General features: G+C 37.3%; 1 protein-coding gene across 1 annotated transcript; it reads left to right on the top strand.

Moving 5' to 3' along the window:
• Window positions 1–1,249: 1,249 nt before the first annotated feature.
• Window positions 1,250–2,182, top strand: LOC123641178 (olfactory receptor 8B12-like). Its single transcript, XM_045555702.1, has one exon. It carries the CDS (start codon window positions 1,250–1,252, stop codon window positions 2,180–2,182), a length of 933 nt encoding a protein of 310 aa, XP_045411658.1.
• Window positions 2,183–13,425: the final 11,243 nt, after the last annotated feature.

Raw genomic sequence — 13,425 nt, 5'->3', positions numbered from 1 at the left:
GAGAACCAAGATAAACTAGATTTTTTTTTTTTTTTTTTTTTTTTTTGAGACAGAGTCTCACTCTGTTGCCCGGGCTAGAGTGAGTGCCGTGGCATCGGCCTAGCTCACAGCAACCTCAAACTCCTGGGCTTAAGCGATCCTACTGCCTCAGCCTCCCGAGTAGCTGGGACTACAGACATGCGTCACCATGCCCGGCTAATTTTTTTCTATATATATATTTTAGTTGGCCGAATAATTTCTTTCTATTTTTTTTTTTTTAGTAGAGACGGGGTCTCGCTTTTGCTCAGGCTGGTCTCGAACTCCTGACCTTGAGTGATCCACCCTTCTCGGCCTCCCAAAGTGCTAGGATTACAGGCATGAGCCACCGCGCCCGGCCAAACTAGATGTTTTGATTCTCAAAGTAGACAAGCAGAAGCAGAGGGGTCTGAGCTCCAAGCTGTCACCTTTTCAGCAGGGCCCTGAAAGAGATGGATGAGAAGCAGTAGAGACAGTTCTGTGGCTCCAAGCTGAAGGGGGTGAGTTGCTGCCTGTCCCACTGGGTGCTGCAGCAGAGGGGCTAAAAGCTCAACCCAGGGGAGCCAGGCCGCCTGAGTCCACCTGCTGCTGCAACTCGGTAGCTTTTGGGACTTTGTACAAGTTGCTTAGCCCAGTGTGCTCATCTGTAGAATGGGGGTAGTCATTATGCCACATGACATTTAGATATGTCCAGTAAATGTTTCTCTTCTTTTTTCTTAGCTTTTAATGAATGACTTTACATAATAATAATATCATATAATAACTGCATAACCATGCCAGCTAAAGACTGTGGGCAACACAACTTCATCTTCCTGCTCTATCTAAGAGTACAGGACCCAGTGTGGAAGGTCTGGGCAAGGTCAAGTGGCTTCCACCTCTCAAAAATTACTCCAGAGAAGGGGCTCAGGTCTTACCCACCTGATCAAGGGCCGCAGAAGGAAGCAAGTACACAGGGGAAGGCTGTGGTAAGGGTTGGAGGGTTGTCACAGCTCAACTAGAGGACCATCTCCTCAGTCGTACCAGCCTTCACTCTGCAGGCAGACTTCATCCTCGGTTACTGGGATGGTTAGAGCCACTTGGGGGATGATGAAAACAGACAAAGGTATAAGGAAATATCTTCCTGAAGTTCAAAAATCTCTCTGTTCATATGTCATTCTCAAGAATGGGAGGATTCCCTCTCTCTCTCTCTCTCAGGGACTCTTTCTTTTTCCCTTGCAGACCCTCCTAGAAGAGAATGGCTGCTGAGAACTCCTCTTCTGTGACAGAGTTCATCCTCTCGGGCTTAACCGACCAGCAGGAACTCCAGATCCCGCTCTTCTTCTTGTTTCTAGGTTTCTACATGGTCACTGTGGTGGGGAACTTGGGCTTGATGATCCTGATTGGGCTGAACTCTCACCTCCATATTCCCATGTACTTCTTCCTCTTCAACTTGTCCTTCATAGATTTTAGTTTCTCTGCTGCCATCATTCCCAAAATGCTGATGAGTTTTGTCTCAAAGAACATCATTTCCTATGCAGGGTGTATGACTCAGCTCTTCTTCTTTTGTTTCTTTATCTTTTCTGAGTCCTTCATCCTGTCAGCGATGGCATATGACCGCTATGTCGCCATCTGTAACCCACTGGTGTACACGGTCAGCATGTCTCCCCAGGTGTGTTTGCTCCTTTTGTCAGGTGTCTATGGGATGGGGGTTTTTGGGGCTGTGGCCCATACAGGAAATATATTGTTTCTGACCTTTTGTGCAGACAACGTTATCAATCATTATATGTGTGATATCCTTCCTCTCCTTGAGCTGTCCTGCAACGGCTCTTATGTAAATGTACTGGTGGTCGTCATTGTTGTGACCATTGGCATTGGGGTGCCCATTGTTGCCATTTTTATTTCTTATGGTTTTATTCTTTCCAGCATTCTTCATATTAGCTCCACTGCAGGCAGGTCCAAAGCCTTTGGTACTTGCAGTTCCCATATAATTGCAGTTTCTCTTTTCTTTGGGTCAGGAGCTTTTATGTATCTCAAACCACCTTCTATTTTATCCCTAGACCAGGGGAAAGTGTCCTCCCTGTTCTATACCATTGTCGTGCCCATGTTCAACCCTTTAATCTATAGCCTGAGGAATAAGGATGTCAAATTTGCCCTGAAGAGGACCTTGGGCAGAATAAGCTTCTCTTGAAAAAAATTTTAGAAATGGAGAAAAGAGATCCAAGGATTTTTTATCAGTGTTTTTGTTATGATTATTACTTTTTACAATGAAGAATCCAAGCTATAGTGCTTTCTATATTATATGTAAGGAAAATTTTAACTCTCTTTTCCGAGTGGATTTATTCTCCCCTACCCCCACCCCCAACTCTTCCTTTTTTATTTTATGAAAAAGTTTCTATAATTATAGAATATTCAATGCTGAATGGGGCTTAGGAATCATTTCATCCAGTCCCTTTATATAATAAATCATACTTTGGAGACTGAGAAATATTTGCATGTTGCCCAAGAACACAAAACTGCCTGGTATAGAGTTGGGACTAGAATCCCAGCTTGAATCCCAATCCACTTTATTTTCCTTTATGCCATGTGTTCTTGCCTCATCTCTTTCTTGGGAAATTTCATTTCACATGTTAGTTGACATAACACATTTAAGTTATGAATATATTCACAGTAATTTCATGCCATTTTTCACAGAATAATTTTAATATATCACATTTTGCAAGAACTCAGGAGGTGAAACTTTTTTTTGAGGTGGTCTTGGCAAAATGACAAGATCAGTGTTTGATGAGTTTTGTAGTGTGTAGGCGGGAAGTGTGTTAGGTTTCATATAGAAGCAAGCATGGTGCATACTGATTTGGTGGGTGGAACCCTACAGGAACAGTCTAGTCAGTAGACTACCAAGGGAGAGAGAAAATTTTAAGGTGGGTAAAGATTCTGTGTGGAGGTATCATGTAATATTTTAAGATGAACACAGACGGCATTTGGAGTCTCATTTTAAGCGTTAACTTGGATGTTAGAGATCTGATGGAGAAGTATGTAGTTCAAGGTAATTGGGAGCTGCACTATACCATACAGTAGTCACTAGCCACATATGGCTATTGAGCACTTGAAATGTAATCATCCATACTGAGACATACTGTAAGTGTGCAATGTAAGTGTAAGATACACATTGGATCTTTGAAGAACTATTATGAAAAAAATAATGTAAAATATCTCATTGATACTTTTTATATTAATTACGTGTCAAAATGATAATACTTTGGATATTTTATGTTAAATAAAGTTTATCATTAAAATTAATTTCCCTGTTTAGTTCTTAAATATATCTACTAGAAAATTTTAAATTACATATGTGACTTGCATTATATTTCTATTATTGCATGGCACTGGTCTAGAGGAAGTAACAACACAATAGATAGTTTGGGGCACATATCAGCAGGGTAGCACCAAGCACTTGCTTATTAAAAGAGGGAATTGCTACTGAATTTTTAAGCATTGCAGATAGCCATGATATTCCAGTAATAAGACAAAAGGTGAGGCAATGGATCTCTGAATAAGTTAATAAATCCACAGTATTATATAAAGGGAAACATAGCTTTATATAAAGAATCAGAAGAACTTTTAGGTCTAAACCCACCAGTGTAAGTTTTCTTTGAGAAGCAATGATAAGTGACATACTGGGGAAATATTTTTTCTTAATTAATTAATTAATTTTTTTATCCCCTCCCCACCTTCCCCAAGGGGAAATATTTTGACTATGAACTCTTCTATTGGAAAATAAGGAAAGTTTGGATAAATGTTTCATTTTGCCCTTTGATCCTGCTCAATGTTGGTGAAATGAAAAGAATAAGCATATGGGGGAGGATTGTACTTTATTTATTTATTTTTAAATTTCAAAATATTAAGGGGCCACAAATATTTTTGTTACATGGATGAACTGAATAATGCTGAAGTCAGGGTTTTTAGTGTACCCATCACCAGAATAGTGTACATTGTACGTGACAGACAAATTTTTTCCCTTCACCCTCTTCCAGCCTCCCCCACGTCTTGGTTTCCAATGTCCATTACACTACTTTATAACCGTGTATACCCATCATTTAGCTTCCACTTATTAGTGAGAACATGTGTTGTTTGTTTTTCCATTCCTGAGATACTTCACTCAGGATAATGGTCTCCAGTTCTATCCAAGTTGCTGCAAAAGACATCATTTCATTCCTTTATATGGTTTAGTACTCCTCCATGGTGTGTGTGTGTGTGTGTACCATATTTTTTGTATCCATTTATGTATTGATGGGCACTTAGGTTGATTCTGTTATCTTTGCAATTGTGAATTGTGCTGTGATAAACATGTGGGTACAGGTGTCTTTTTGATATAATGACTTTTCCTTTGTGTAGATACCTAGTAGTGGGATTGCCTGATTGAATAGTAGATCTACTTTTTGTTCTTTGAGGAATCTCCATACTTTTTTCCATAGAGGTTGTACTAAAATGAGATTGAATAGACCACTGAATTCAGGGGACCTAGAATTTGAGAGTGGAGTGGGTGTGGTGGGTATGCAGTACTATGCAGGTAATGAAATAAAACAGAAACCTTTAAAAAATTTTGTTAGTCTAACTTACTTACAGCAAAGTACACACACCCTAGCTCATTGAACTTTTTTATATGTAAAACATTTCTGTCCACTTTGGAAGGTTTCCTCTTGCTCGTTCCCAGTAAATATAACCTTCCCTCAACCCCCACCCTTAGAGCTAGCCACTGTTCATATAAACGTGTACTCTATTGTTTCTGGCTTCTTTTCACCAACATAAAGAGTGTGATATTCTTTTATATTGTTACATGTATGGGGAGATTATTTTTTATTTTTTTGTTGCTGTGTGTTATTCCAATATGTGAATATACAATTATTTATCCTGTTAGTGAACAGTTAGATAGTTTCAGGTTTTTGCCTATTGTTAATAAAGCTTCTGTGAACATTTTTTGAACATGTATTTAGCTGAACTATGCAAATATTTCTTTTGGGCATATAACTAGGTGTGGATTTGCTGGATAACAGGGTAAGCATATGTTTAGTTTTTATAAATACTGCCAAATTGTTTTCAGAAAAGTTTTTTGAGTCCATTTGCACTGCCATCAGCAATGGCTGAGTGTTCCAGTTGTTCTACATCTTCATTAACACTTGATATTTTTATTTTATTCACTCTGGTGTGTGCAGTATGCCTTTTTGTTTTAATTTTCATTTTCCTGATGAGTAATGATATTGAGCACTTTCTTGTATGTTTGGATATCTCCTTTTGTGAAGTACCTATTCAAATCTTTTGTCCATTTGAAAAAATAGGGTTGGTAGTTGTTTTCCTATTGATTTGAAGAAATTAAAAAAATTCTACATGTAAGTCCATATATATGTGTGTGTGTATGTATGTGCATATATATGATACATATATATATGATACATGTACACATGTGTGATATATACATATACACATACACACATAAGGATATATATATCTATATGTATGAATATATATATACTATATATTTTATCCTACATGTATGTATGTATATATGTATAATATATATGTGTATATGCATATATGAATATATATGAATGTATATAAATTGATCTATATATCTGTATATCCTCCCATACTGTGACTTGCTTATTGTCAATGGTATCTTTTGATAGCAGATGTTCTTAATTTTAATGAAGCTTAATTAACCAACTTGGCCTTGTATGGTTAGTGTTATCTGTGGTCTGTTCAAGAAATCTTTTACTGTTCTTCCTGCGATCAGAAGAAGTGCAATGGGAAAGGGTATGAGAGAGAGAGAAGACATGGGGAGAAGGAGGCAACAGCACAGCCATGGCAGCTCAGGTCTGGCTGCATTTTGGTTCTCCTGATCGTCTGTGACCACCCGGTGGTTACATGACCTCTACCTCTATTTGGTTGATGCTTTGCAGGGGCAGGACACTAGAGGCCTGAAGGTGCCAGGATTACAAGTATTTTCAATTTAATAAACATTTACATATTTATTTATTTATCTCTTTTTATGTTTTAAAAAGAGTTTTAATAAGATATAATTGACATACAATAAACTATACGTTTAAAGTGTTAATTTTGGTAAGTTTTGACACACACATATATGCTTGTGAAATCATCACCACAGTTTTGTCCCTTTGAGGCACTCTCCTCCCAGCTTCCCTTCCTCTCTGCCCAGAAATCTGCTTGCTGTCACTATATATTTTCATTTTCAAGATTTTTATATAATATAAATAGAATCATACAGTATATACTCATTTTTGTCTGGTTTCTATTAATCAGTGTATTTTGAGATTCTTCCAAGTTGTTATATGTATTAATAATTATTTGCTTTTTATTGCTGAGTAGTATTTCATTGTATGAGCATCCCACCATTTGTTTATCCATTCACCTGTTGATGAACATTTGCATTGTTTCCACTTTTGACTCTTACAAACAAAATTACTATGAGCTTCAGGTACAAGCCTTTGTATGGACATATCCTCGTTTTTCTTGGGTAATACCTAGAAGTGGAATGGTTTGGTCATATCATAGGTGTATTTAACTTTTTAAGAAACTGCCCAACTCTATTCCAAAGTGGTTGCACCATTTTACAGTCCCACTAGTTGTATTTGAGATTTTCAGTTTTTCCACATTCTTACCAACACTTGGGATGGTCCACTTTTTAATTGAAGATATTCTAGTTGGTGTGTAGTGATATTAAAACCACACATTGAGGTTTTAATTTGCAATTCCTAATGACTAATGATGACGAGCATCTTTTCATGTGGTCATTTCCCATCCATAAATCTTCTTTGGTGAAGTGTTTATTCAAATCATTTTCCCAATCTTTAAGCTAGGTTGTTTATTTCTTATTATTGAGACCTGAAGATTCTTTATGTACTCTGGATTCAAGTTCTTTATCAAATATGCAATTTTTCAAACAGCTCGTGGCTTGTCTCCTCATTCTGTTAACAAAAGTTTTAAATTTTAATGAAGTACATTTTATCACTTTTTTTCTTTTGTCAATTGTAGTTTTGTTGTCATATCAAGAATATTTTGCTTAAAAAATATCACAAAGATTTTCTCCTATATTTTATTATGGAAGTCTTATAGGTTTTTACATTTGGGTCTATAATCCATTTTGAGTTAATTTTTGTATACAGTGTGAACATGGATCAAAGTTGTTGTTTTTTTTTTCTTTTATTTTTAATTTTTTATTTGTTTTATTTCAGCTCTTCATGAGGGTACAAAAGCTCAGGTTATATACATTGTCCGTGTCCCGCCCATCCCTCTGAGTCAGAGCCTCAAGCATGTCCATTCTCCAGACAGTGCGCCTGTCACTCACCATGTAATCATACCTCCATCCTCCCCGAGTCAGCACCTTCAAGCATGACCATTCCCCAGACGGTGTGCAACACACTCATCATGTAGGCATACACCCATGCCCTCCCCCCACCCCCCCACCCCCCACCTCAGTCTGATATCCAATTGGTATCCTTCCCCGATGTGCATTTAGGTGATGATCAGGGAAACCAATTTTCTGGTGAGTACATGTGATGCTTGTTTTTCCATTCTTTGGATACTTCACTTAATATAATGGGTTCCAACTGTCTCCAGGAGAACCAAAAAGATGTTGTATCACCGTTATTTCTTATACCTGAGTAATACTCCATGGTATACATATACCACAGTTTACTAATCCATTTGTGGATTGATGGGCACTTGGGTTGTTTCCACATCTTTGCGATTGTGAATTGTGCTGCTATAAATATTCGGGTACAGGTGTCTTTGTTATAGAATGACTTTTGTTCTTCTGGGCATATGCCCAATAATGGGATTGCTGGATCGAATGGTAGGTCTACTTGAATCTGTTTAAGGTATCTCCATAATGCTTTCCACAGAAGTTGCACTAGTTTGCAGTCCCACCAGCAGTGTATGAGTGTTCCTATCTCTCCGCATCCACGCCAACATGTGTTGTTTTGGGATTTTTTGATAAAGGCCATTCTCACTGGAGTTAAGTGGTATCTCATTGTGGTTTTGATTTGCATTTCCCTGATGATTAGGGATGTTGAGCATTTTTTCATATGTTTGTTAGCCATTCTTATATCTTCTTTTGAAAAATTTCTATTCATGTCATTTGCCCACTTTTTGATAGGGTTGTTTGATTTTTTTCTTGCTGATTTTCCTGAGTTCTAAATAGATTCTTGTTATCAGTCTTTTATCTGATGTGTAGTATACGAAAATTTTTTCCCATTTTGTAGGCTGTCTGTTTATTTTCGTGACAGACATTGGTCTAGGCAAAGAATTTATGAAGAAAACCCCTAAGGCAATCACAGCAACAACAAAAATAAATGAATAAATGGGACCTGATTAAATTAAAAAACTTCTGCCCAGCCAAAGTTGTTTTTATGTTTTCTTTTATGCATAGCTTTCTAGTTGCTGTCCTTTCACCTTAAACATTAATTGATCCTATTTGTGTATGTCTGTTTCTGTTCTCTCTATTCTGTTCCTTTCATCTATCTATTTATCCAGATGCTGATATCACACAGTTTTGATTACTATAGTTTTATTTTTCCTTTTCTTTTTTTATCTTTCTTTTTTTCCTTTGCACTCCTTTTTGAGAATATAGCTTTAAAATACTTCTTGAAATCAGTTAGTGTAAGTCCTCTACATTCAGTCACCTTTTAAAAAGTTGTTTTGGCTGTTGTAAGTCCTTTGAATTTCCATATTAATTTTTAGAATTAGCTTGTAAATTCCTACAAAAATTTCTGAGATTTTGATTGTGATTGTCTTGAATCAGTGGATCTTTCTGGGGAGAATAGACATTTGAATTCTGCTTAGTAATAAATGGGAGTCTCTCCAACATAGCATATTCTGAAAATTTTCAAATTTTCTGATAGTTGAGAAACAGTTTTTATGTTGTTTTATTTTGTACTTCTCTTATTATGAGAAATATTGGGGATGTATTTAGTGAATATTGGTATTCTCATATGGACTATTACTTCACACCTCTTCCCCACTTTTCTGTTGGGATTTTGATCGTCTCAAATTTTTAGAGGTGTATATTAGGGATATTAGTTTGTGTTTTTTTTTTTTGTCTGAGCTGTAAGTTACACACATTTTTCCCAATTTGTGGTTTGGCTTTTGACATATCATGTAAAATTATTTATTTTAAAATTAAATTTATTAATCTTTCATTGTTTCTGATGTTTTAATAACAGTTAGAAATGTTTTAGCTCTTCTTAGGTTATGAAGAAATTCATTCATTTTTTGATAATGTTTGTATGATTTCATTCTTTTACATTTAGATGTCTGATCTATTTAGAAACCAATGTATCATGTGAGGAATGGATCCAACTTTATCTTTTTCATATGGCTATCCAGTTGTTCTATCACTGTTTATAAAAAAAAAACAAAACCCTCTTTTCCCTACATTTGAGCTCCTGCCTTTATCACATACTAAATTTCAAAGGCAGTTGGGCTATTTCTGTGTTTTTCCATTCTGTTCCATTGGTCTATCAGTTTATCCATAAGCCAATACCACACTGCTTTAACTATAGAAACTTTGTTATGTTTTCCTATCTTGAGGGTAACTTCCCACATATTTTTCTTCTTTTTTAGGGTTTTGCTGACTATTCAAGTTTAACCATAATCTTTATAATTAATCTGTCTAGCTCCAGGAAAAATCCTGATGGCATATTTGCTGCACAGATGCATTTAAGATTGCATCTTAAAATTTACCAGTAAACTTAGGGAGAATTGATGTCTTTGGATCATGAGGCTTCCAATCATGAACCGTGGTATATGAGCCCATTTTGGGGGATCTACTTGAGTATCTTTTAAGAGTGTTTCACATTTTTCCTCATCTATGTTATGCATATTTCTTTTTTTTTTAAATTTCAGCTTATTATGGGGGTATAAAAGCTCAGGTTACATATATATTTCCCATGTCCCGCCCATCCCCCTGAGTCAGAGCCTCAAGCGTGTCCATTCCCCAGACAGTGCGCCTGGCACTCACTATGTAGTCGTACCTCCATCCCCTCCCCCCACCCCCCACCTCCCTGAGTCAGCGCCTTCAAATATGACCATTCCCCAGACGGTGTGCAACGCGCTCATCATGTAGGTATACACCCATTCCCTCCCCCCACCCTCATGCATATTTCTTATAAAAATACTTGGGAATTTTATTTTGTCTACTGTAAAGAGGGTCTTATCTTTTATTAGATCTGATTATTATTTGTATAAATGAACTCTGTTGATTACTATATGTTAATTTTCTACTTTGTAACATAACTTATTATTTGTAGAGGGTTTTCCATTGATTCTTTCAGTTTTTACAAATATGTAATAAAAAGTTTTCTATATAGAGAGATAGTTATACTTGTTCCCTCTGATTCTTATGCCTCATTCCTTTCCCATTAAAATTGTATTTTCCAGTATCTTTAATATATGCTAAATAATGATGAAGACTGCAGGGGCCGAACGTGGTGGCTCACGCCTGTAATCCTAGCACTCTGGGAGGCCGAGGCGGGTGGATCGCTCGAGGTCAGGAGTTCAAGACCAGCCTGAGCAAGAGCGAGATCCCATCTCTACTAAAAATAGAAACAAATTAGCTGGTCACCTAAAATATATATAGAAAAAATTAGCCGGGCATGGTGGCGCATGCCTATAGTCCCAGCTACTCGGGAGGCTGAGGCAGTAGGATCGCTTAAGCCCAGGAGTTTGAGGTTGCTGTGAGCTAGGCTGACGCCACGGCACTCACTGTAGCCAGGGCAAAAAAAGTGACACTCTGTCTCAAAAAAAAAGAAAAAAAAAAGACTGTAGGCATCCTGGTTTTGACTCCAGTATTTTCAAACTAAGTTAGTGGCTTTTGGCTGAAATTTATATCTTTTCCCATCTTAAGGAATTATCCATCATTCCCTGATTCAATGAGTATTTTAAAAACATGAGTATATGTTGAATTTCATCAAATTCTTTTCTTCTTTGGGATCTATTCCCTCAAAATCTCCTCATTTTTCTTAGACCTCTAATCTCTTCATCTTTCCTGACTTTTCTATCTCTAAACATATACTAGCCTGATTTACTCTTAAAAATTCCCTTTGATACTCCTTCTTTCCTTTTTTCTGCCCCAAATTAAGAAAAGTGAGAAATGCGTCTTCCTTTCCACATTTACAGTCTAGTGGCTATTTTTTTTTTTTTTTGGTACGTTATATATATAGTTTCTCACCCATGTTTCCCTTTGTTCCCTAGTGTCAGAGTGTAACATCTCGGTCCAGATGTACTTGTATTTCGAAAGCTAATTTTTCCATGCTATTTAGAACTTTATGCCTGATTTTCAGGGCATCTTTGAGGCACAGGTTTAGCTCCTGTTTATGTGCCATGATTATTGTCCTAACATTTAGTTACACATGATGCCACCAGGTGGAAGGGGTCACTCTGTCTGACCTTAATTAATTAATTAATTAATTTTTAATTAAACTTTTTCTGATATAATTGCAGATTCACGTGTAGTTGTAAAATACAATACAGAGATCCTATGTACCCTTTACCTAGTTTCTCTCAAAGGTAATGTCTTGCAATATCACGACCAGGGTATTGGCATTGACGCAGTCAAGATACAGAACAGTTTCACCACCATAAGGATCCCTCCTGTTGCCTGTTGCCTTTTTATAGCCACACCTCCCTCAAAAGAGGAACAAATTATTGATATGTACAACAATTTGGGTAAATTGCAAGACAATTATGCTGCATGAAAGTTCTAAAGATTAAATTCTGTATGATCCCATTTATATAACATTCTTGAGGTGACAAAATTATAGAAATGGAGAGCGGGTTAGTGGTTTTCTGACCTGAATTTAAAAGTGTTATGTCCACCTCAATTTTTAAACACATTTCATTTTTATGGGAAAAATATGTAGCATCATTTAAGAAGGTAAAGTCTAGGAAAAAATTGCACCATCATTCAATTAACACCATGTTTTGGAGGAAACTTTTTATAGCAATTGGGTATAACTGAATTTTTATAGCCTTTTCCAAATGTAGAAATTATGGAATTATGGAATAGTTATTGAATAAAAGTATGAATCATTCATATACTGAACTTCTGCCTTAGCCAAAATAATAGAGAAGATGTACTGATTCTTGTCTCCAAGAGTGAAGTATTTTTAGAAAAATGTCACCATGGTTATGTGTGATTCTTTCCTGCTGTCTCTACACAGCACATTACTGCTTCCGCAGAGCCAATGGTAATATGACATTTACTTCTTCTCTTTCCTTCATGCACAGGTTTTAAGCCCTTTTGGGGCAGATTTCATTGTTATTTGATAACACAAAATCTTTTGTTAACTTTGAAAGTTTCTAGATAATTTTACTGAAGAAGGTAATATGGTGAGGGGCTTTGCCATGTTGAGCATATTAGGACCCTACCCAATTGCCAGGCTCATACACTGTGTTCTTTTTTGTTTGTTTGTTTGTTTTTTGAGGCAGAGTCTCACTTTGTTGCCCAGGCTAGAGTGCCATGGCGTCAGCCTAGCTCACAGCAACCTCAGACTCCTGGGCTCAAGTGATCCTCCTGCCTCAGTCTCCTGAGTAGCTGGGACTACAGGCATGTGCCACCATGCCTGGCTAATATTTTCTATATATTTTTAGTTTTTCAGCTAATTTCTTTCTATTTTTAGTAGAGACAGGGTCTCGCTCTTGCTCAGGCTGGTCTCGAACTCCTGACCTTGAGCGATCCTCCCACCTCGGCCTCCCAGAGTGCTAGGATTACAGGCATGAGCCACCATGCCCGGCTGCACACACTGTGTTCTTGAGTATTTGTCACCCTTGCTGGGAGCCAGTGCAGGCATTCCCACTTACAGTCAACCCTGTACCCTACCCAGGGGTCTGGAAAGAGGAGCTCCTCCTTCTACTCCTGTGATAAGAAGTCCTTGTGGGAAGTAAAATTTTGTAGTGAAGTCAAAGTGTGTTCTATTTGTAAAAACTACATTTTCTTGTTTATTATAGAAACTCCTCCTAAGAGAGTACCCAAGGGAAATTTCTTTGGGTTTCCAGCCAGATCTCTGATCTATATATATGTAAAAGAAATCCCCTTTCAAATGTCATCTTATGGCCCTAGTGCCATGGACAGATGATGTTTCCTTTCTTTGATTAGAGAGGAGCAGCCAGGTGCAAACTTGATTTGAAATCATGGTGTTTGGATCAGAGTTGATTCTAGGATACTGTCGGCTTTAGTTTTCCTGCCATAACAGAAAAAGATAAGTATATATACTTAGAACACCTCCACCCCCGCCCATCCACCCCAGTCACCTTCCCTCTAGGAAGTGGGAGTACAGGGGCTGTAAGACTGCACTGCTGACCCTAAGCTGAACAAAGGATCGTGGTTGCATGGTGGCATCCTGTGTCTCGTTATGTTCT

This window comes from Lemur catta, chromosome 7 (assembly GCF_020740605.2).
Source record: "Lemur catta isolate mLemCat1 chromosome 7, mLemCat1.pri, whole genome shotgun sequence".
Lineage (NCBI taxonomy): Eukaryota > Metazoa > Chordata > Mammalia > Primates > Lemuridae > Lemur > Lemur catta.
The sequence above is the reverse complement of the archived record's forward strand: the minus strand, read 5'-3'. Positions and strand labels throughout refer to the sequence as shown.

Excerpts from the sequence above, each read along its gene's own strand:
- LOC123641178 (XM_045555702.1), top strand. The coding sequence starts at position 1,250 with ATGGCTGCTGAGAACTCCTCTTCTGTGACAGAGTTCATCCTCTCGGGC.